The sequence below is a fragment of the Triplophysa dalaica genome, chromosome 5, assembly GCF_015846415.1.
Source record: "Triplophysa dalaica isolate WHDGS20190420 chromosome 5, ASM1584641v1, whole genome shotgun sequence".
In the NCBI taxonomy this organism is placed as follows: Eukaryota; Metazoa; Chordata; class Actinopteri; order Cypriniformes; family Nemacheilidae; genus Triplophysa; species Triplophysa dalaica.
Window position 1 is genome coordinate 9,099,932 of NC_079546.1, and position 25,781 is coordinate 9,125,712.

General features: G+C 39.5%; 1 protein-coding gene across 1 annotated transcript in view; it reads right to left on the reverse strand.

Moving 5' to 3' along the window:
- Nucleotides 1–9,786: 9,786 nt before the first annotated feature.
- Nucleotides 9,787–25,781, reverse strand: part of cacna2d1a (calcium channel, voltage-dependent, alpha 2/delta subunit 1a) — a 54,452-nt gene continuing 38,457 nt past the window's right edge. Inside the window, exons 25-38 of the mRNA XM_056747990.1 lie at nt 23,055–23,136; nt 22,680–22,745; nt 22,488–22,600; nt 22,342–22,413; nt 22,175–22,242; nt 21,976–22,014; nt 21,052–21,123; nt 19,363–19,515; nt 17,748–17,800; nt 17,599–17,654; nt 16,891–17,017; nt 16,521–16,627; nt 16,031–16,113; nt 9,787–13,507 (exon numbers count right to left, since the gene is read on the reverse strand). Of these exons, the coding sequence (XP_056603968.1) occupies nt 13,391–13,507; nt 16,031–16,113; nt 16,521–16,627; nt 16,891–17,017; nt 17,599–17,654; nt 17,748–17,800; nt 19,363–19,515; nt 21,052–21,123; nt 21,976–22,014; nt 22,175–22,242; nt 22,342–22,413; nt 22,488–22,600; nt 22,680–22,745; nt 23,055–23,136 (1,208 nt within the window). The 3' untranslated portion in view covers nt 9,787–13,390. The remainder of the gene's footprint in view (nt 13,508–16,030; nt 16,114–16,520; nt 16,628–16,890; nt 17,018–17,598; nt 17,655–17,747; nt 17,801–19,362; nt 19,516–21,051; nt 21,124–21,975; nt 22,015–22,174; nt 22,243–22,341; nt 22,414–22,487; nt 22,601–22,679; nt 22,746–23,054; nt 23,137–25,781) is intronic.

Consider the following 25,781-nt stretch of genomic DNA (forward strand, 5'->3'; position numbering starts at 1 on the left):
CTCGGACGCAGCTGGAAACAATCCCATTCTGATTGCCGTACGCTAGGCTTCATGTTTAACTAAGTGTTCTTGAGTATTTAGACATGAACCATGTGGAGGGCACAATCGTTATTTCACAGGAAATCCACACTTTGGCCGTTAATGGGCAGCTCTAAATGCCCTCTTGAGATGGAGAGAGGAGGGCGAGAGACATAAAGAGAGAGGGGGGTGGAATGATTCGAGGTAACGCGCAGACCGCAGATTCCTTCTCATTAAGTCGCGTGGAGCTTTTAAAGTTGGTATTACTGTTGAAATGTTTGCATTGCAGTGTGTGCGTGTGGGGTGAGCAGGTGTGCCCGAGCTGCGCGCTGGCCGGGAGTGGTGGAACCCAGGTGTCAGGGTGTCACGTCAGTCAGAACGAAAGAGCCGTGCCTGGCCAGGCTGTTGGGGGAAGATTAAATCCCTTTACTTACATACATCAGCCTGGGCTTCGACCGCCACCCAATCCACATGGGCGGCCTGTCTATATGAAAGCTGTACAAACACACTCGCTATGAATTCCACCTTATCTACAGCGGGCTTAACAGTGAAAAGACTCTTGTACTTCTCATAGGTTTTACGATAAGATGAAAGAGTTGTTATTGAGCAGCTGATAATGGAAGAGCGCCATTTGTCAGAGCATCATGTTGTGCATCACACTTCAATATGACAGGTGTGGTCTGCCAAGAACAACATGTACAAGATTGAGCATTTTAATCTCTGGGACAAGAACACGCATGTGCAGTACATGTACATTACATTGTAATTGTATTTCTGTTAAGAAATGGTGTGGTATTACTTTCAGTTTCAATTCAGTTAAAAGTTCAGAAACGTTCCTTATGGAACCATGCAACCAAAAATGGTTCTTTGATGACATCATGTAGCATTTTTATTTTCAATGGGCATGACATCTGAGGCTTATACACACAGCCACATACCAACCCGGAACATAAATCCTGTTCCCTGTCCACCCTGCTCATCCCCTTCTTACGTAGCTTCCTTTATCTCTCTGACCTTGAGTGCGGCTACAGCATCTCGGCTCTGTGCCAGCAGAGCCATCCACTCATTGAGTTTGGGAGCCTACAAGTGTGTCTGTGATCTCGTTCCAAAGCGCTTGCTGCTCGCAGAAAACACTTCATTAAACTACCATCAGAACTCCCGTCTGAAACGCTCAACCTCGGTCACTTTCTATCTCCTGTCGTCTCGTTCATTAATTGCCATTTCGATTCTTCGTGATTGTATCTGTTGCTGACACTCCCAAACAGTCTCGTATATTCTCTGCATCGCTGCATTTGCTCAAACGCTCCTCATCAGTGTGTGTGCACTGTGTTCAGACGTTGCGGTGCAGCTGGACAGAGTAAAAGCTCAAATATCAGGGGAGGGAAGGCAAACCATGAGCACAGGGGTCTCGGAGTCACATTAGGACAACTTAGGCCTTTTAAAACGAGAACGTAAGAGATTGAGGTTCAAGTCAGATGTGCTTTCGAGCTTTGGGGGGCTAATAAGTTATCACCAAAGCATATCCAATGGTTTAAGACTAGTTTAACTATATTATTTCCAAGAAACTTCTAAACCTCTAGGCTGAAACATCCAAGAAATATTTTCTTATAATAGTGAACCACATTTTTGCGGTGCCATCAGCATTGCTGTGACGTCACAGCCTGCAGCACAGTCATGCATATGTGCTCAAACATAAAATTTCACACACACACCCCTAACACTGGTTTATTTGAGGTGTTGTGGGCTGTCTTTGGCACACACACACATGTCTGGTTTATTATCTCCGTGGGGACTGTACAAGCTGTATATTTATCCCCTAAACCTAAAGATCATGGACAACTTTTTGCATTTTTAGATTTTTAAAAAATATTGTTCTGTACGATTTATATGCTTTTCTGCACATGGGGACCTCCATTTTGCTCCCCAGGTGGCACGAGTCCCCATGTGTTGGTGTGCATTCAGGCTTAGGTACCCACCCTGATATAAAAACAAGGCAACACATACACACACACACACACACACAGAGGGAAGGGAGGGTCTTTGCACCAGAGGCTAAAGGGGAACACTTATTCTCCAGGCCGGGGGTCTGTCGATGTGCAGTAAATGTGTGCGTACAGACAAACACAAGTACCTTTCCCTTTTGGGACTAAAATATTAACCCTCACAGAGGGGCCTAATTATTAGTGGGATCACCTTTCGGTGACCTTTGACCCCAGCTTGTCAAAGAAACAACCTCGCGCCCCTACTTTCAATCACCAATTCAATTTTCTGTGTCTGCCGTCTCTTCATGTTTGTCTTCGTCTCTCACCACTGTATTGTCACAATGTCGCAAGAACGTTATTTGTGTCTGCGGCATGTTGGTTGCTAGGGTGCTTTGGTTGGTTGCCAAGTTCTGGCCCCAGACTAAATAGCCTATTCACAGGTCTCTTTGATATTCCGCTCCCAAGATGATACTTGTTTCCCTTCTTTAATGAAACTCTACGGGACGTTTTCCAACAGTTTTATCATTCACAACGTAAAAAATCATAAGAAAAGTAATAGCACACCTCTCTGTCACAAAACGCTTGATTTAAGGCATCGTTCAAGTTTGTAACACAAAAATTTTCATGCCAAAGTTTATACCGAGCCATGGTGAATTGAATTGATGCCTAAGCATTACTAAATATATAAAAAAGCACTGGAACAGTAAAAGATGTGTGATGGATGTCAAATTTGGAAAGGGGTTACGTGGAGAAAAGAAGATGTTTGGAGAGATTAGTGGGAATAAATACAAACACAGCAGCGACAGAACGGCGAGTGATGGCATCCACGCGCAAGAACCGCAGTTCCCTTGTGCTGTAATAAAGCAGGTCTATGGATCTGTGCGTCTGAGGCTTTCCTTGCATGTTGTGTAGCGAGCGGCGGTCCTGCACTCTAATAGAGAGCAGATGGCGTGCTATTTCATTGCTATTTAAGTCGCGCCTTGGAAAAACATTCCTGCACATAAATCCAATTACAAACGAGCAGGTTTTTTAACCCTGGCCCGCGCCACGGCCGCGGTTCAGATTGGTGCTGCACGCGCGCCTTTTTTTTACCAGATAACAATGTTAGTGATGGAAACAAGGGATAGTGGACAGACCTGACTTGACGTCCGTCTGGACACCCATGAATGGGTTTCGCTGAAGCAAATAATAAAGTAATACACAGGATCAAAACAACGTTGAAAAATGCTGTGTGGTTTTCAGCGCTTGTTGGCAAGTCGCGAGCAGGGCGCACTCACAGTTTTTCAGAAAAACAGTACATACTTAATGTAGGCCTACTGTATCTTTTCCCGTAAACTTCAAGGACAATAATAAATATAGAATAATAAATGAAATGTGTTTTATTCAACATAATTTTGTTTATATAAAGTATGCAAGTAATATAAACAGATATAGGGTGCGTTAAGGTAAATCAGGACACTTCTACTTAATTTCCCCCAAGTCATTTTCGATAATCTTTAGATGTATTTTTTATATTAATATTATATTAATATTAACCATGGTTTTACTGTAGTTAACTTCAAATATCATGGTAAAACTGTAGTAAAATAATGGAAAATTTACTAATGTAATACAAATGACATTGGTCACTGGTCATTCCAGTAATACTAGCATAAAGTTCACCTCAAAGTTAAAAGTCTAGTGTATGAAATTTAGCAGCCTCTAGTGGTGAGGTTGCGAATTGCAACCAATGGCTCACTCCCCACTCCCTTTCGAAGCACAACGGTGGCTGACACAGCACTAAGATGTCGTCAGGTTTTCGCTTCATTGTCAAAGGAGATAAGATTTTTACGAAAAGCGCTCCGTAGAGCAGTTAGTCTGTTTAGGGCGACTGTAGAAACAACACGCCCAATTCCATGCATTGGGACCTACGGTGTATATAGATATAAATAGCTCATTCTAAAGTAATAAAAATGTAACACTTCATTATTTATGGTCTTTAGACACCTCTGAAGACATATATATGGATATTATATAGTAGTTTAGTTAAAAAAATACATGGATATTTAAAAGACATGGACTAAAAGCTACAAAACTCTAATTTCAATTACACAGGGTGTGTTGAAATTCTTTCCAGCGGCGCGTTTGGCTTCAGCATTCACAGCTGACAGCTTTTTCATTCTCAGCTTGTGTGCCGAGTTTGACAATCCTGTCAGTAACAGTAAGAAAGACCGAAGTTGTAGTCGCAAAGCCTAAATCAGTAAAGATCCAATGAAAACGTAAAGACCGAATGGGAAAATGTAGTCCTAAAAACATTACATAATTCAAAAGAGGTTTACAGGCTCATTGCCATTTGCTTAATAGTTGTCTTCCACTTAAAATGTTGAAATGGTGTCCAAAGAAAAGGCCAGAGCCCCGGCCGGAGGAAAGGTGGAGGGTGAGAGGCTGGAGCCCCAGTGCTGTGGCAGCTGTGAGCTTGTCTGGCACCTCATTGCTTACTAAGTGGCTCCACGTGTGAGGGAACAAGCCCAAATAAATTGCTTTACCCTTCCTGCTGAGATCGTTCAGGACCAGAATAACTGTGGTGTCCTAAGAGGAGCTTTCAGAGAGAAAGAGAGGATGCAGGGAAAGAGTGCAAGTGAGAGACGGGTGTTAATGAGTGTCCTGCTGCTTTGTAAAGCCTCTCATGGAGGTCTGCGTACAAGGTTTAAAGACACAGGCAGCAAATTACCTGGACCGCAATTTGACCCCCTTGGGAACTTTACACACGTACCATCTGGGACAAACGTTAATTGAGGATACTTAAAGGGATAGTACACCCAAAAAGGAAAATTCTTTCATCATTCACATACCGTCATGTCGTTTCAAACCTGTATGACTTTCGTTCGTCTGCAGAACACAAAAGAAGATATTTTGAAGAACGTTAGTGACCCAACACCATCGAACCCATTGACTTTCATTGTATGGACCAAACCACTGAGACATTTCTTTTAAATAGAAAATATGACAACTAAACGTTGACAGTCAATCAAAGGAATTTAAATTCACATAAATCAAACCCACAACCTTCGAACTACTAGCACTACCATCTACCAGTTGAGCTACAGGAACATGGTCTCTAAGGCCCTACCAGCTTTCATTGTGGTCTCTGTGAACAAGGAACAGTTTCACCTCACCCTCACCTCTAATGCACGCTCAAGAACTGACAAGCCACATTGTCCACTGTCCAACAAATGTAGTCTGGTTAAAACCTTTCCGCGGATCCACTTTCTCCGCATACATCTAACAGCGAACGCCGATTGTTATCCACAGTGATTGGTAACATTTGCACAACGTCCCTGATCTTATTTCCATGAGATTTGTGCTGATTCAATGCCAGAATGAGGCATTGCATTACATTAAAGCAAATCAGTGAGAAATCTCAGAGGCACATGTTAATTGAAACCCATACTAAGGGTTTTCTTAACTTAAGGGCTTTGTTGCAACTGGCTACAAACCACATTCTGGATAAACTATCTGCACCCTGTTCTTGAGCTGTGGGGTGAGACGCCTGATTAAACCAGCAAGCCCAGAATGTAAAATTAAAGCTATTTTCCTACCCGACAGACATGGATTTTTGAATTAAAAGAGCCAACAGATGTTTCTGTCTGTAATGCTTTCAGAAGTGAACCCTAGTAAATGATTGAGAGACGTTTACATTGACCATGTAACTTAATAGACAGAGAAAATGTTGGTTCCAAAGTCATACTAGACAGTCTCTCTCTCTATTTGGCCCACACACAGACTTTGACCAGTTGCTGGAATACCAAATGGTGATGTTGAACTTGAAAGACGATGAACTAGGTGAAGAAAACGTGTAGGTCTGCGTGTTTAAATAAAACAAGCCCTGTGGCAGAATGACTCTACGGTTGAAACATAAAGCGAAGTCATGCAAACAGTCCAGCAGCTGCCTTACATCTCACACCGTACAGACACTTTTAATAAGACGTTCATGTCACAAGATCATTATCTCCAACCACTGCTTCCTACTTCAAAACACATTGTGTTTTTGTGAGTCAAGGTTATATCTAGAAATGATGATTCCTAACAGACTGCATCCCACACCTGTAGATCCAAAGAGAAGATCTATCTTTCTTTCTCACATGTAGACACACACACATATCCAGACATTTGACTCAGAAATCTCTTGTAACTGTTTCTTTAAGAGATAATTCACTAATAAAATTAAAATTCAATCGTCACTCAAAATGCAAAATTCCATTATCTTCTCATTTCAAACCTCTATGACTTTCTTCTGCAAAAGAAGATATTTTGAAGAGTGTTGGTAACCGTACAAACGTGGTACCATTCACTTCTATTGTATGGACATAAAAACAATGCAAGTCAATAGGTAGCCTACAAGAAAGAAAGTCATTTAGGTTTGAAATGACAGGAAGGTAAAAGATGTCCCAATTTTCATTTTGGGGTGTACATTCCCTTTAATGTTGTTTAACACAACCATCTTTAAAACATGGCTCCATTAATACAATGACACTTAAATGGTGGATGTGGACTTTTACCAGATCATGTGCTACCTTTTTGCACTCATTTTATTAGGTATACCAAATGGTAGCTTATAGCAACATGATAATCACGGCTCTCGGCATGGATCTGCACTGTCCCACTTACCGCACAGCTACTTGCCACACAACTAAATAACTGGACATGAAAAATTGATTTGAAATATTTTATTGGCACATCTGTAGCAAATTCCATCCTGCATGAAAAGAGACGGTGAAAGGATACATCAAATAAGTAGTACTGGTCAAGATGACTTGCCGTTTTAGTGATTTATCTGGGGATGACAGACCTGTTAATGTCATGGCGGACCAATCAGAATCAATTATTCAATAGTAACAATAGTTTAAGAAATGCAGTATAACATTGTATATTTCCACCAACGGTTTAAAAATGTCCTCCCTGTATATTTGTGAGGGGTTCAGCCGGACATTACACACATCTGTGAGAAGTTATTGTGTTTGGCTGTGCTGCGTGCGGCGGCCAAATCACTTTCACAACAGACAGCTGGACATGAAAGGACATGAATACCAAAAGCGCTACCAGACTCCCGCCTTCAGAACGCGTGTCTCAAATGAGTCACAGGTGAGTCAAAGACACAGTGGTTCTGGGGGTCTATAGAGTTTACAGCTGCCGCAGTGGACAGAATGTGTGTATGTAGGGGGCATGTTTCCTCTTTCTTGCGATGATCCAAAGCCAGAAGAAAGACTTGGCAACTAAACATTTTTGATTGTGGTGGTTTTGGTCTACAGAACACAAACCTTGTTCACAGTGACTGGAAGTTTCTAAACATCTCGTGTATGACCACTTCAAAGCAACAGGTGATCATTACGATGCCAGATGATGTTTCTCAAGTTCTAATGTAAGCACAGAAATAATGGTCCTGTGTGTAATTTTTTGGAGGATCTATCATCAGAAATGCAATATAATATACATAACTATGTCTTCCGATGTGTATGAAGACCTTACACAACGAAGCGTCACGTTTTAATCACCTTAGAATGAGATATTTCTATCTACAGTTTACATACATCGCAGGTGCCCTTACAGTTGCTTCAAAATGGACTCTACATGGTGCGTTTCGTAAATGCATTATCATGTTTGTCCTCTATCAGCCACCGTAGTACTTCGAAAGGGAGGGTTGGAGTGAGCCATTGGTTGCAATTCGCAACCTTACTACTAGATGCCGCTAAAATCTCTGCATTGATCCTTTTAATTACCATTTTCTGAATAAAATATTAGAACAAAACATAACTTTTTTTTATTGTACCATTTATAATAATAGATTGCATAGTTTTCTGAATTGAGTTAGTTCAAAGAGTGAAGCTCTAGTAGTTTTTTTAAGATTTCTCAAGATTTGTACAATCAGGATACTTCTTACAAGTCCCTTTCCGTCAAGAGGGTTACTAAAATTATGAATTAAACCAGAGATTCTCAAATGTTTTTGTTGTGAGGCCCCCTTTGTGTAGGGTGCTTCGCTTTGCGCACCCCCCCCCCCCAAATAAAGAATTAAAGTCGTAAACTTACATTTTTTATTAAATCAATAACGTACTCAGTTATGCAATGCTGAAACATCAATTATTTTGGTTGATTGGCTTTTTTCTGATGTTTGGTTGCATAAAATGTATGACATATTTCTATACTTTATAAAATGCCACAAAATCTGTGGCTCCCCTTGATCAACCTCAGGGCCCCCCAGGGGACCACGACCCCCAGTTTGAGAACTGATGAGTTTAACTAAACATATGTGCTGTGAATATATATTCTGTTTGGAAAATCGTTTATGGACCATAACAAATATTACAGCGTTTAGAAATAGCCTCTTATATTATAAACAAACAAGATCAACATTCCAAAGTTTATTCATAAACAATCAAAATAAAAACAAAATCAAACCTCAAAGTTTGCAAGAGACTAAAAATTATGAAGCAAACGATTCTGAGTCACAAAACATTTTTGTACACAGATTTTCCCCCTAAGCATTCTTATTTAAAAACGCACGCTGAATGTGCTAAAGTTAATGAGTGTTTATCGAAGAAATATGCTGTTTTAACACATACAAGGCTATGGAAACCCTTACAAGGAAATAGTTGATATCTTGTTGAAATACGTGAATCATGAGAATGTTTGGTATTTAGTCTGTTCTGTCCACTTTTGTTTATGGGTTTAGGGTTGATAAGGAAAACACGAGGACACGTTTAATTGGAGAGCCACTGCACCTCGAGCGTGTTGGGAAACGGCCCTGTCGGCAAAGAACACACAGTTCAAGATCATTCAATTTATGCTTCTAATAGTACCAAGTTGGCAAGACGTTGTGTTTTACAGCTCTGATTGCATTCCATTCCGAATGTCTCAATCTCAAAGCAACAATGACAAACTCAAACTTTATTCAAAACGTTCAATGCTAACAGCCATTAAAGGCCATTTTGACTTCTCCACAGCTGGCACCCGCTGCACTTTTCACACCATTTCTATCGCACAATTAAATATTAATGTATTGCTTTACAGTCCACAAAATATTTCACATTTCTCCCTCGAACAGTCAGCATTACAAGACTGACACTTTTAATAACGCTTCGGCCGTTAATATTATAGCACATTTCCTCCACCCAGTCTGTAAAATATGTAATTTTATATTGCATGTGTCCTTTTGGTACTTCCCCCAGCTGTTTCACAAATACAAACGGCCCTTTCATTAAACAAAACCACTGCAGGGACTGATGGAACTTATCTGAAACGTCCCCGAGCGCAAAAGTACCATTCGCGTGCTTTAACGGTCTCACATCGCAGGAGCCCCTTTAATATCGTCAATAAACAGTGGAACAGGCGCGGAGGGTTGTGGGGGGTACCCGGTATAATACGCGCACCCAGCTGGTTTCACGTTCAATCTCGAGGTGAAATTCTGCCGAGGCCTTCAATGTCAAAGCGAGAAGCAAAGCAGAACAAGCGAGGACGGCTATGAAGAAACTAGACTAGCGATGGTAGCGCGATAACGCCGTGTGAAAATATCGATGGCTTTCCGCGATTGGAGGCCCGTGTTGTGGTTGGCCCGGTTCGGGTTCTCTCCGATGACAGAAAAATGACACAAGAGAGAGGAGAAACTGCAGACTCGCACTTCCCTCTGACATACAAGGGGAAAAATGTTTTGGCACCTCGACAAATATAAGTAGAGGTGACTTTGGAAAAGGAGAAAAACAGCAATCTGTGGCTATCGAAAGAGTCAAGGCAAAAGAAAAGGCACAACTCGAAATAATGATAAAACTGTTTTTTTATTTTCAATATGCTAGAACATGAATTGAGACAATTCGAAGAATTAAGAAAAGGATTGTTCATTTTAAACTGTGTTTTTGTACAGATTTACACACTGTGAGCGACTGGAATCATTCATGAATATGCATCAAAGCAGCGGTTATTGTTATCAGAACAGACCCGTGACCCATTTATGGGTCATGACCCATGAGTTGAGAACCACTGCATTAGAGAACTATTAAGGGGGACTAAATAACCCTGTAGATAATTCCTCCAAAATCTTGACCATCGGTCAGCCAAGAGGCAAGCGGAGGCAGTGGGGATATTATGACTGACCGTTCAAAACGCGCTTCGAGCTATCTCAGAATTCCAGAGATGAAAACCCACACAGTCCAGAGAGACATAGATGTAGATACCGATACAGAGAGAGAAAGAGAGCGCATACTAAAACACATTGAATCACATTTCCTGACTGTTTGGTTCCTGAGGTGACACCGTTTGAACTCAACAGTGGACGCATTTAAATGGCTTTAGGAAGCGAAACAAAAAGCCTCTTTGCTCTCCTCTTACAAGAAGAACAGTGGCGTTGAGTTCGCCGATTGAATTGATCTCGTATTTGCAGTTAGACTAAACATCTGTCTTTTTGATATCCTAGAAAACGCTTTCACCTCTGCAGTTATCCTGTAAACAATTTCTGTTAGAAGCGGGTGACCCTTAATGCGTTCAAGCACTGGTCCCAAATCAGCTTTGACGTGCAGGGTTGGCTTTGACCTTCAGGATCAGGATAAAAACAGTAAAAAAGGCATTGAAATTTAGGATAAGTTTGGAGTGGAACATAGACTTACTGCTTACTCAATACTACGTAGTATACTCTACAGTACACTTCACAGTCGACTATATTTTGAAAATCAAAAGTGAAACTGTTGGCTTTATTCAATAATGAACAATAATCAACAGTAATATGCTACAATGTGATCTAGGAAATAAAGATGCTTAATGTTGCATTCCTAATTCAATATTTCTGCTGATTTGACTTCATTACTCGTCTGTCAAATTGGAAATTTGGATGCATTGCCTTATGGGATACAGTTCTTCAAGCAGATATCTCTGCTGCACACTCCACGTTTTGGCAAATCATCCATATACAAAAGGCGTACAGAAAATCTTATAAGTTTTGTAATATTCCCACATACGGCAGCAAGTGGACCTAAGCATAGCTAAAATTTGTGTTCAATTTATCCAACACTCCTACACTCCAACGCATGCACTGCTTGGTTTTCCAGTGCAACTTCATGGGTCGTAAGGAAGAGTGTCCTTGCAGGTCAATAGGGCGTTTCCTGCCTTTTTAGAAATAGAGAACAGCATTCTATGGCACTTTGAGTACAGGTAGACGACAAAATACGGATTCGTTTCAGTTCATATTTAGCATACTGTAGATAAACAAGATGCCGTTTGAACTTCCCGGAATATTTCCATTGATCATTCAATGTAATGGTCTGGAACTAGGGATGTTTGCTGTAATTTCTCTTTTCTTTCTGGCACAGCCAATTAACTTTGGTGTTTGTGTGATACAACAGAGTAAAAATGTATGCACGTCACTTCTGAAATGCTCGCCGCCGGGTAACAGCAAAATGCTTAAAACAACGCGAAGATCTTTTTCTAAACTGTTAGAATTAATAAGAACACAATGAAGGTACTTAATGCTGCATAAAGTCAGTTTGACACATTTCCACACGTTTCCAACTTGCAATTAGTACATTTACAAGCTAAAATAATACAAGATTGGTTGCCAAGGTAAACTGCCAGAAATCATATGTCTTGTGGCTCTGAATGGCAGATTTCCAATCAATATATTGGGTAATGGCCTAGTAAAAAAAACATTGCACATGTTGCTGAATTCCTTGTCTTGTTTTTCCCCTTCATTTAAAGTGATTGTTCACCCAAAAAGGAAAATTCTGTCATCATATACTCAATCTCTTGTCATTTTAAACCTTTATGACTTTCTTTTTAGATAAGATATTTTGAAAATGACACTCGTTCACATTGGTTTGCGTTCATACAATAGACATAAATGGGTTCCTGTGCTGTTTGAATACCAACTTTATAGTCATACAGGTTTGAAGAGGATGAACTAATGACAATAGAATTTGTATTATTGGGTGAACAATCACTTTAAATCCTCCTATTTTTACTACTTTATTTATATGAATCTCATTTAATTTGATCATTTTTATTTGTACTCCCTAAATTTGTCCCCTTAATGTTTAAATGTCCTCTTAAAGGTTTCAGTCTCCGAAAAACAATTAAGAGTCAGATAGCACATTGTGATATTCCTTCCCTTACTTTTATACATATCCATTTACATCAAGGCACGTTGACAGGAAGGAAACGTCATGACAAGTTGAAAAATGACACATCAGAGCGCGCCGATGAAATAAACTTGAAAGACCAGCAATACCAGGGACAAGTGGCAACATCATGTATAAAACTCTCAACCGTTTTAAAAAATATGTAGACCTTGGTTGCTTTTCGTTCCACTTCTTTGAGTTCTTCGGATAAGATTCAGGGTAGCAAACAGCAAAAAATGTTGTCATGAAGTGTACCACTAATACATCTTTCATCCTACCATTTGTATTTTCACACACACATTAAATATTTAACAAACGCAAACACTCAAACAACTTAATTGTCCTAAAACACCAGAAAACAAAACACACGCATGCAACGGCGGCTTTTCTTTCCGAAGGTCTAAGGTCAGGCCACCATTTAAAAAGCCCTAAACACAGCGTAAGGGCTGATGGGCCAAACGACCTGCTTGGCATCGAGCGCAAAGAACAGCGAGACCACACAAGGGTAACGTTTGGCAACAGTGCACTTTTTAATGCACCGCGGGTGGACGAAAATCGCAGCGTGATGGTGAATACGGGCAGCCACAGATGTATAGAGCGAGGGATAATTCACACGCAGCGGCGGGAAACGAAACCGATATTCCCGAGGCACAAAAGTGGACACCACTGGGAAAAACAGGAGACTTTTGCCATCGGGTCAGGCACTCATTAGTCCATTTTTCAAATAATGGGGTGTAGACCAAAAAACCAAGCCTGGATTTGACCCAACCCAGAGGGCTCCATTAAAACATCTCAGCGGCGCATGTGGGTTGGCCATAAAAGTCTGACAGTTTGTAAAACTGACGAATCACGCTTTATAAATATGTTGAAGGTTAAAAAAAGGCATACTGGTATAGGGCAGAACTTTGGTTGGCAGTGTTGTGATTGGATCGTGGAAAGAACAGGACCCACATGCCCAAAAGTGAAGATGAAGTTAAAGATCTGCCCACCCAGGTGAAGCTGCCCACCCCGTCGCCCGTGTGGAGAGAGTGCGACCTCAAAGGTCAAATGTGGAAGGTCATTGCTCATTTATCATCCGTGACCTTCTTTGACCTCTAAGGCTGTGAGTGATCATGGCATTGGTTTTCTACTTCCTGGGTCAGAGCCTCTCCCTCCGTGTCCCGGGTTGTAGCGTGGGAGTCCGGATGAACGTTAAAATGTGTCGGATGCGGTAGGTATTTTGGCATTGTCAGGGGGCGTGGCATGTCTGTGCTGAGGTCACGATAGGCAGTGTCCCTGTCCAGAAAGGAGCCAGAAGAGCAGCAGCTGGAGGATGGCCATCGATACGATTGGTGGAATCAGACCTGACGCCCCGCCACAGTCTGCTCCCTCTTCCTGTTGGCATGCCATAAAGTCAGCCGATGCTTTCTAATGATGCGTTCTTGTCATGTCCGATACACTTTAGGTTGACTGTGGTTAAACGGACTGTTCACCCAAAAATGAAAATTCTGTCATCATTTAGTCACCCTCAGGTTGTTCCAAAGCTGTATACATTTCTTTGTTCTGCTGAACACAAAGGAGGAAATGTATACAGCTCTGGAACAACCTGAACGTGAGTAAATGATGACAGAATTTTCATTTTGGGGGAACGATCTCCTTAACCCTCCTATTGTGATTTTATTTAAACTTAAATACGTTTAATAACTTAATCAGCGGAATTTGCAAATCATAAACAGTTGCAAAAACTGTCATATTTTCTGGAATATTACAATTTTATTTATAATAAATCACGTATTATTGAAATGCGTTAAAAATTTCAAATCACAGAGATAGGCTGCAAATTTAAATATAAAAAACATGTCATTTTACTTGCTAAACATGTTATCTTATGTTTTTATTTGCCCTCCGCATTTGCTGGAATATTTTTTCAGACATGACAATAACGCACCACAAAACATCTTTAACAAAACATCTTTCTGTGTGAAGTTCTGTATTTATTTTACAGCAATAAATCAATGTTTATTTTATAAAATAGACAGATTATGTTGTTGGTTATTGATTATGCATGTTATGGAGCAAAGAATGCACATATTATGATTAATAAGTACACATGTAAAAAAGCACCCAGATAAGTTAGACTCATGCAAAATTAAAGGAAAGAGAAAAAAACATAGAGAAATTAACTTCAACCATTTAGAAAGAAAGAAAGAAAGAAAGCGGAGGCAAAGAAAAAGTAGACATGAATTTTTTGGGGGATTGTTTTAGCTAGAAGTTAACTAAATGGAACAATGAAAATTGTGTTCTGGGGTTCTGTTGCATTGATGAAAGTGCCTCGTATTGTGAATACTGTACAAGGGTTGGACAAAATAATTTGTATTTGGTTAAAAATAATAACAACATTTAATCATTATAAAACATTGTTTATTTGTTTGTAACAAGTTTTGTTCAGCAGCGGTTAGTACCTGGTTTCCATCTTGGAAGAAATTGGTCAAATGGATAACTTTAGATTTCCAAAGAGGACAAGGCGACTGTTTGCTGTTTCGGCAGCTTCCACAATTATAAGAAGAGCGAGAAGCAGGTTCACTGCTCCAACCTCTCTGAAGCAACCAAAACATCTTCTTCTGACAGACCAATAGAACAATTTCTATCTAAAAGTTATATTAAAAGCTATATTAAAGAAGAACACTGGTCCAACACCTTTGAAAAAAAAGCTATCGCTTATTTACTCTTGTGTTCACAAAATGTTGTACAACTCATGTATCTGCTTTAAACTGGATTGTTGATATGTGGTAAATGCAGGTTTTTGTGCTCATAAGTGCATCAACTGTTAAAACTGAAAGAAAGAGCAAGAGAGAGGGAGAGAGAGAGAGAGAGAGAGAGAGAGAGATGGACTGACCCGAGACAGCACATGAACACTGGCAGCAGTAACATGAGCGGAGAGGAGAGCAGTCGAGAGCCTGCATTTCTCCTACACACGGCCTCATCCTAACACACATTACACAGCCAAATACACAGCAGGAGAGAGAGAGAGAGAGAGAGAGGGGGAGAGATAGGAAAAAAGGAAAGAAGAGTCATGCAGAAAAACACTTGACAGTCAGCAGTTTAACTCAAACATAAAGTGCTTGAACCAAAGAGTGTTAACAAGTAGAAGGAGAGAAAAGTATTAAAACAGATACGAGACCGAGTTACAGTACATACACGGCCAAAAGTATACGGACACATCACACCCACGTGTGAATGGGAATTGAATTTTCGCTGTAAACCATGGAGATTAACAGCTTCCACTCTTCTGGAAAGACTTTCCACTTGATGTCTGAACACGGCTGTGAGGATTTGTTCCAATACAGACATAAGAGCATCATTGAGCTCATGCACTGAGGTTGGGTGATGGCATCTGGATTACAGTACACAATTCAATTCATCCCAAAAGTGCAGCCCAGTCAAGGTCTCCGAGACTCAATAAATCATTTCTTTATCGACCTCTCTTTGTGCACAAGGGCATTGTCATGACGGAGCCCAAAAGGACCCTATTGTACAACAAATGTTTGTCTAAGGAGAATGCATGGCCGCATGCCTGATTTTACGCACCTGTTGGCAATAGCCGTAGCTAAAATAGCAAAGCTTGATAATTCGAAAATGGTTTCCACATACTTCGGCCATGTAGAGTACTGTATGTCTGCCTACGATCACAATATGACCAAGCTCTCCTACATTAAGATCTATCACACAGAGACACTGTACGTTTTTATCATAACATTATTCATGTCAGAAATACTCATAGTGGTCTCGGTTTGGTAGATCTCGGCAATGATTGAGCAAGATTAAGCAGCCATTTCAAGAAGAATATGCAGCATGTGAGATTCAAGTGTGAAGCATGTGTCCTCATGCTGTCTGTTGAGAAGGTGACGGGGGACTCACTCTTGAGTTGTCGTCATAGCACTCTTCTGTACCCTTTCGGTACCGTGGGTTCTGGGCTATCACACAGGGATCTGGACCCGGAGCTGTTGACTCAGGTTCAGGAGAAACTGATGAAACCAGTCTGATACGCTACTAAGAGATTGGGAACTTGGTCGAGCATAAAACACATTGCGCTTTAGTTTCATGATCTAGATTAGCACAGGAACGCTAAAAGAGCGCTAGTTATCAATTGTGCTTTTGCACGCGTATCAAAGTCTACAGTGATCTCACTTGGCTAAATACGCTTAAAACATCACTAGTTTTAATTTACAAAACGTATCGTTGCACTTTAAAAGATATTTATCTACACACTGGAGTCGCATGGAATACTACATTTATGTCGGGCTGTAAAAAGTCACCTAGCGTGGCATGTGGGTATGTAAATTATGGATTCAATTTCCTTTAAACATTTAAACATTCCTTAATGCACTTGCCCGTGTATAAAGGATACAAGGCTTCTCCTTGTGCGAGAATGGAGCGTCTTGGCATATTTCACACTGCTTGTCAGCAACAATAAGCACCAAATTCGTTTTTGGAAGCTTTTCGGCTGTGAACTGCCTGTAGTCGAAAAGACAGAAACCACAATGTGTAACATCCAATGGCAACATTTTAGCTTCGAGTGCATGCGTTCCGTCCAAACAAAAATAGCCAATCAGCAACGTTAGAAGTGGTGATGCATGTATTTCGGTTTCATTTAGTCGTTTTACTATAGAACAAAGCGCTGTGGGCAAAATCACGTACCCGAAAATGCCAGTCATGTTTTTATTTCCTTGTGTCTCCAAATCAGTTCATCTTAAAAACGACTATGTTTGTACTCTTACCTGGAGCAGTTCCCACATTCAACTAAGCCCTTGAAGCTTGTCTTGTTGTCCTCAAAGTAATACTGCGTCTGCTCCGTAATGCAACTCTCCTTAGGTGGCATTTTATACTGGTCGTCATCTACATCAGCTGTGTGCAAAACACAGGTGGAATTTAATGTGGCATAAAATAAAAGGCTTTAACCACATAATATTAAGTCATAAAATCTACAAGGGTGGAATTCACTAAAATTTAACTGTCCCCACATGTTTTGAACGTGTTTTCGGCATTGTTTTAAGGAATTAGGGCGAATAAGAAAAACGTGGGATGACAAAATGCAGTTTCCCATTTTTAAGCAGTTGTAGAAGGTTTGATCTATGATTACACCAATTTCTAGGTGTGTAGGTGAAAATACAATTGCATTTAAAAGCATGACAATGACTTCCGCGTATCTGGTGGCTGGTTAAACTTTGTGCTTAGTGATATTGAAAGATGCAGGTTTTTGCATCGGAACACTGTTCACCAAATCTTATGAATGAACTCTTCTTTTTCTTGAAAGTTTTCTTTTATTTTGTTGTAAATGTTTCATGACTCACAATCATATGAGACAGGATATTATCTAATATACTTCTGATTGTGTTCAGCAGCCTCCCTAGACTACATCCAGCACTATGTGTCTACAATGGCATAATTTTAGATAGTAATTTATTATAAATGACTCTGGCTCTTACCTGCCTCAAGGAAACTGGAAAATGTTATGCTGACAAACAACTGTTGCAACATGGACCTGAATGAAGAAAAGAAAGATGGATGTGTCATAGAACATCACATGACACATGATGCTCATTGACATTCCTTTGAGACTTAGAGCCTCACTCACCAGGCGGCCGCAGACGCCCACCAACCAAGGTTCAGGATATTTGCTATGGTGGGCTGAAAGACACAAGCAATGTTTTAAACTAGAGACGTCAAAAACTTGTTATTTTAGTGTACTTGTGAATATTCTGTATTTATTTATTTTACTTGTCTGCCTTATAGGATGTAACGATAAACTCAATACGACATCAGCATCAGATTCACGTATTACAATTTTCTGAATAAATTAAAGTGAAATTCAAATATCACCTTTTCCCCAAAATGTTCAAATCTTATTTTGTTACAGAATCAATCGAGATCTAACTGAACCTTCTGTATGTATAGTCCAATAGGATTATCAGAAGTCTTATCGTAAATCAATCGCAGAAACTTTTAATTTTTTGTGTTGTTACATACATCTATATTGTTGCACGTCTGCTGCTATAACAAAGTGTTGTCTTTAATATTTTCATTTGGAGGCTTTTATATACAAATATTTACATATGATATTTTACATTTATATATATTTTCTCACACTACATGTATTTACTTTTCCAATTAAACTCGCTATTGTACAGCTGTCAATTCATCATATTAAGCACAATAAGTGGCAAATACAAAGATAAGGTTAGTCTGTGCACACTATCTCCCGGGGCTCAGAATCTCATTATTCTCTCAAACATTCTTTTCTAACTTTGTAGGGTACATATCCGGAGTAGAGAAGCACCAAAACATCCTGATTTGTATTGGCAGCGGACCCCGCTCAGCCCTGCCAGACAGAAGGAATGCCGTGCCAAACAATACGGGATATATTAAGAGAAAGCTCAGCAGATGTAAGCATAAATCTACAAACATGGCTAAACGAAACGCACGCTGCTCCGATTAGCACGACAGAGGAAATTCTCGTCGTGATGATTCACGGTTGACTCGGTTTTGAGGGATTTAGTCACCGTGTCTGACAGAACTGAAGACACACAGAGATCAGAGAAAGTATCGTGAGGGAAACCTATAAGGTTGTTGTGACGTAAAGTTCACCACAACACTCTCTCTTTACAGTTGACTTAGCTCTACTGTCTAAAGAAAACAGAAAAACATGCAGAGTTTGCATATTTTAATGACAGGTGATGCCAAAAAGCCTTCTGACAGAGATCATAAAACTGTGTGGTAACAGAAAAGTTCATGTTCATTTATGCATTTGGCAGGCACTTCAATGGTGGATTTAAGTTATACAGTGTGAGCTTAAACAGATAATTCAGCCCAAAATGAATTTTCTTTCTAGAACACAAAAGATGATATTTTGAAGAACTTCTGTAACAAATAAACTGGCCCCCATTGACTTCCTTTGTATGGACAGTAAACCAAATTTCTAAACTTCTAAACACAATCTTTTGTGTTCAACAGAAGAAAGAGTCGAATACAGATTTTGAACGACACGAGGATGGAAAAAATCATGACAGAGTTTGAATTTTGTGTGAACGATTCCTTTAAAAGTTCCCCATTCGTGTTTCATAACACTTGTTTGTTTTTACAAGGAGTCCACCGACAATGTTGATGAAGCTTAACTTCTTTCTAACTCTAAATTCAAGATAATCCTATTGTGTATTTACTGTGAAAAGGAAGTGAAATCAAATGAAACTTACCACATATACTGATCTGAGACCAGCAGCAGCTTTGGTTTCTTTGATGGGATCACAGAGAGACTGATAGTCATATGTTTTGATGACGGAGAACAGCGATTCATTCATCAAATTTCTCATCAGGCCAGGATCAATCATGCCAAAAAACTCTCCGATCTAAGGATAAACAAAACACACATACATTTACATAGACATATAAAGATACATAAGGATTTGTAAGAGAACTGTACCTGTAACACAAACCCTATTCTTATCGAAAATGTTTTGTTTTATTTAGGACAAAAAACATCCCACGATGTCTCAAAGAGATGAAGCTAAGCTTTTGGGAACAATTTTGCCCCTGAAACTTTTAATCGACGTGTAGGGCAGTATGGCTTAATCATGCACCACTACAAAATATAACAATATTAAAAACATGTAATTTAAAAAGCAACTTTTTCACATTTTACCGATGAAATAACACTTTACATAATTTTAAAACAAAAATGTAATAATTTATTTTTAAGGCATTTAGTCTTTGGTCTTGGAGCATCATGCAATCTGAGGATTAAAAGCCACAAATACACATCACTGATGTATAACAAATATACATTTGTGTTGGTATGAATGATTCTTAAAAAATGTATTAAAAAAATATATTTATAATTATAAACAATTATTAGTTGAATGCATTATTTTTATCATCTAGAACTGATGATATACGTGATTCCGCACCTAACTTGTAGTTAAAAATCATTGGGGTAGTTTCCTGTACAAGGCATAAGACTAGTCCTAGACTAAAATAAATGTTAATGCTGTTTAAACTGAAAACAGCTTGCACTGACTTATCTTAAAGTGCCATTGTTTTGTTTTAAAATGCACAGAAGTAATGCTTTTTGTCACAATACTACATTGTAACTGTTGGTTAAAGAGACTTTTCTTCTAGCTTGTAACAAAATATCCCAGAAAAAGATCTTTTAGCAAGTGTGTGTCACTGTCTTACGGTCGAAAAAGAGGTTTATTTCCACCAGTCCTATCTGCAACGTTCATGCCGGAAACTCCATCCTCTAGTGTTTAAAGATGTAGGAGCCAACCGTGCTCAGGGGAGGCCAATAGGATCTGTTCTAATCTTATTAGGACGACCTACAACATTATCATAATTTAAACCAAAGAGCGAGCTGTCTGTGAGCTCAGAAAATCTCTCTGGTGTTATATCGACTGTGACTGCATGGTGCGAGAATGAGAAAACACTCCTGTTCTGGTTACTGTTAAGAACACACACAGCTTAACTTCCAGCTTTGAATCAGAAGTAAAAATGAACGAGGGTGTGCGTTCGAGACTATAAGTCAGTCCAAAGGCGGTATAAATCCTGAAGTGTACAGAACGGCCGGCGTTCCCTGTGCAATAACAGCCGTAATGAATATGCGGTCTGCCCGACGTACCCGGCTGACCCCAGTAGAGTCTGCCCACACAGAGGGGGAATGGACGGTATTTAGGGCAGGATCGGTCCCTGCGGCTGCCAAACACTCCGGCCGTGATTTATCCTGCGCACACTCCGCTCTGATTGGTTTCCCTCGCTGAGCTTAACTTTAAACATTTACTCTGCCGCTGCTGTCGGCGGGGCGCGGGTGGCCGATCTCCAGAGGTCAGGAAAGGGTAATGTGGAATGGAAGAGCGACGGAGTGGTTGTGATTGGGTAAAAGAGAGGCCCACCTTACTGATGTAGTCGTCCTGATTGGCCATGATGAGAAAACCGCCGTCGTCCAATAGGACACACTCCAGATACTTTGAGAAGAAAGGAGAGAATGATAAATGGTTGGTTCGCACATAAAAAGTCCACATCAGCGTCAGGATTTTAGCTTGAAATCGATTTGAATTTACACCATATGGCCGAGGTGGACACAAAGATGACCACACCCAGATGTCTCAAAACCATACATCATCTAAACGTCTTTGAAGGTTTTTCAATAGATGTTTAAATGTAGCTCGTTTAAACAGATGCTCGGTTGTGTCCATGTTTCCATTTTATGACCGGGTACTGTATGTGTAGACTTACATATACTGTACATATATATATGTTAAAATTATAATGTACAGGCAGCCGGTTGTTATCGCAGAAATAAGCTCTGACAGTGTGATCATCTTGTTTCCCACGAAAGGGGCTTATTTCGCGCTAACAGCCGGCTGGTTGTAGATTATCCCGCTTAATACACTGCTGCTTGCCACATGAGAAAAAAAACTGGACATGAAATGTGAATTTGAAATATTTTATAAGCTCATTTTACTGAATGCAGACCTTCTACAAGGAAAAGCTGTTTACTTTCGGTTTTAATGTAAGAAACGACATTTAAATGTCACGAACATTCAATTTGGTTTAATAATTTGTAAATATAATGTCATATATGTGATTTAATTTTGTGTAATATTAAACTGCACCTGTCAAAATTATTTACAGCATCCGGGTTGCTGGGTGTTATTCGTTTCAAGTGGTTGTTATCTGAGAATATCAAGCCTTGGAATGTCATAACTGGCCAATCAGAATCAAGTATTCCAGAGCGCCGTGTAATACGTATATATCCTATATTTTGATATATTTTATGTATAAATAAAAACCACATATAGTAAATGTGATCTTACCGGATCGTTTCTTTTGCATCCACAGATTTCGCCGTTACACTGTGCACGAAAAGGACAAAACAATATGGCACAAAATCAGAAAACACAAATACGATTCCACTTAAAACACATATTAAATGGATCAACCTTTATTTAATATTAATGAGTAATGATATCACCATATCTTTTACAAATGAAAATGAACTTCAGGTTTTCTCACCTTAGATGTAATCGTAACATTCATAAAGCTCTCCATCCACATCTCAACGTCCAGTTTTACTCCAACCACTGAAAAAGGAATAAAACAAGTTCACTTTTGACTGTAGATTCACACATTGTTCAATGAAAAATGATTATTTCAAATAAGCAAAAATCTCAGCCTCCCACCTGCTGGCTTCAGCCTGAACTCATCTATTCTCAGGTCCATTGCTCTGCTCACTAAAACAGACTCGTCGGTTCCTGATAAGAAAACGTGCAAAATGTTTATTACCACGTACGAAAAGAGTGGATAACAATCACGCACAAACACTCACCGTTTTTGGCATATGATGGTCTTGATGTAAATATGTAAATATCATTGTCCAGACTCCTTTTGTAGAAGCTGCACTCGTATGTTTCTGGATCTTCGGTCCATTCAGCTCCAGCACTGCAGACAACACACACACACAGTTTTAGTCCAGATCCCATAAGCCAGTTATTTCCTTTCTATTATAAAGTTACTTTACCTTTCAGGATAGACTCTCGTAACACCACCGTCTGTAGCCACAAACTTAGCTCTGATTCTGTCGTTCCTGTTTGGAAACAAAAGACCCTATTACGCTAAAAACAGTGTAAAATAACCACTTCTGCAAAAATGACATCGAGTCGAGATAAGATGACAAGATTATCACTCAATAATGACTTTATAGAACGGTTCATCTAAAAAAAAAAATTGTTTGTAAAAATGCTTGTTGTTCGTACATTCCACAGAAAAGTTACATGGTATAAAAGTGTAAAAGTGAAACGCGAAAAGTAACACATTTTCAGGATGTGAATTAAATTAAATCTTTTTTATAGGTAACTTCACTTTCGTTGTGGTTTTATGCTTCGGTGAAACTCACGGTCTCTGTTTGCTCCAGTGTTTGGACAGTTCGGCGGTGATGCCAGCATCCAAGAGAAGTCTGTTAGTCAGGTTTGTGTTACCTGAGAAACACACAGAGCAGACGCAATTCAAAACATAGTAATTCCTAATTCCTTTGTTAGTATTCCTAACAAAATTAACAAGGTTGTCAATTCGTATGAATTCATCTATTGACAGAAATGCAATATAATATGCATAGCAATGTTTTCAAAGGTGTATAAAGACCTTATATAATAAAGCGGTATGCTTTAATTACCATAGAATGAGCTATTTCTATTTTATTCTATTTCTATTATTTTTCTATTATATTCTATGATATTTCTATACACCGTGGGTCCACTTGCATGGAATTCGCCATGTTGTTTCTACAGTAGCCCTAAACTGACAAACTGCTCTACAGAGTGCATTTCTTAAATATGTTTTCCCAAGCAAAAATGTGACGACAACTTAGCCCTGTGTGAACCACCGTAGTGCTCCGAAAGGGAGGGGCGGAGAGAGCCGTTGGTTGCAATTTGCAACCTCACAGCTAGATGCCGCTAAATTTCAAACACTGGACTTTTGATTCTCGCAAATACTCCTGGCTTGTGCGAATTCAGGCTTTAGTTGTATTGTGTCTAAAAATGAACGCCCCCTGAAACACTGTTTTTCTTTTAGTTCAACTGGTATCGGCAGTGCTAGCAACACCAAAGTCATGGGTTCGATTCCCAGGGAGCACAAATAAAAACGGTCAAATGCCCACCATGAAACCACAAGTCGCCCTGCATCAGTATCTGTCAAATGCATATGTACAAAATGACTCCCACACTACAGAAGCAAAATCTAATAGTGGATCAATAGGCCCACAACTTAACGTGAACCACAGATTTAATGAGATAAATGCATAAACACCTGGTCATGAATAACAACGGCTCAACATTCTGACCTTTGCAGAAACCGATGCCAAAGTCATAAGAAGTAGGACTTCATAAAAAGAGAGAGAGAGGCAAACGCAAACAGAGGAGGGGGCGTTTAGAAAAGTAACACGCAGATTAATTTTCCGAGACGTGGAACACGATTGTATTCTTCTGCTGTATGAAACGGCACTAACTGTTCAAAGGCCCTTGTTTTTTGCGCGCTTCAAATGTTTTATAACATCTCGCTGCAGTTCATTACCGCGAAGCCTTTACGACAAAACACGCACACTTCAGAAAGAGCAGCTGGTGTACAACTTTATTCCGTCCCCCTATGGCACACTCCCCCCTGCACGTTGCATGCTTTTCATTAGGACCTGATTGAGAGCAGCTCGAGGACACAATTCAACCGATCGGCCTGTGTTTGACAGCGAGGAAACCATAGACTTACAATACCAGAGAACTCTGTTACAAATAGTTATAAATATACTGGTATGAGTGTTTACAGCGCGATGTTTCGCTGGTTGTGCAATTTCATCGGCTATGAACGCGAGGAATTACGCAAATAAACATGCAAGCCTCTTTCTCAGAATGGAAACAAACAACGGCCAATTGAGTAAACTGAACGATTGTTTGATGGTGAATAAGAGAGAATTTGTGTCAGTCTGTTAGACTATAGGAAATATTGACTTATTTGGAGCATTTATTCTTTAATTCCTTCAGTCTTACCAATGCACCCCTCTCTCTCTCTCTCTCTCTCTCATGACAAATATTCATACATTTGTGTTGCCTATGTGTCTCCGTGTGTGTGACATGTCCTGCTTTTTCTCTTTCACACAGGGTAATTGGTGCAGAATGGGGGTGGACGGGGGGTGGGGGTGCTCGAAGGTATAAAGTATTACAGCCAAACCTACACATTTAACACATGTGCACCGAACCAAGTGATTACCGCACCACCAACTGATCCTGCTGAGAACAAACTTGCCCGCAGAGAGGAACGTGTATGTGGGTTTGGGGAGGGGTTATGTGTGTGGGGGGGACAAGGGGAGGTGGTTTATACCCTTAACCCTTAAGTCAACAGCCGAACAATAAATTTGATTTGATCAAACCTGAAATACACAATCCACTCTGTCAGGGTTTTAGCATTGCTGTGTATTTCAATTACGCTCTTTTAAAAAAGAAAGAGTATATGAGTACTGCTTTTGATGCAACGGTGAGCTGTCAGATTCTGAAACACACCAGAAGTTGTGAGATGTAAAAATTTCATGTATGGAAAGGCTTGGATTTTAGAAAGCAATACAATTTTTAACTTTTTTTATTTTTCCTGTTTGTTTTTTGTAACAATCATTTTTGTTGGCTATAACAGCATGAATGGAAATCCAGATCCCGAAGGATGTTTATTGTGTTCTAATTTAATTTCATTCGAGGAAATTATACTGTTTGTATATGTGGTGCTCTGCGAGTTAAAAAAAATCTTAAAATAAATAGGCAATGTTTGGCAAAAAAACTAAAAACTATAAATAAATTCAAAATAAACATACTATAAATAAATACATAATGCGTTGCAAGTTAAAATCAAAGTCAATGTTTAGTACAAAACTAAAAAATATAAATAAAATAAATACATAAAATATAAATAAATAATGGCTTGAAGTTAAAATAGGATTGTTTTTTAAAATAATTAGAAAATGTTTGTCACAAAACTCAAAAATGTAAATAAATAGAATAAATAAATAGATAAAACACAAATAAATAATTTATGCTTTGAAGGTAAAATAGGGTTGTATCTTAAATAAATAGCCAATGTTTGGTACAAA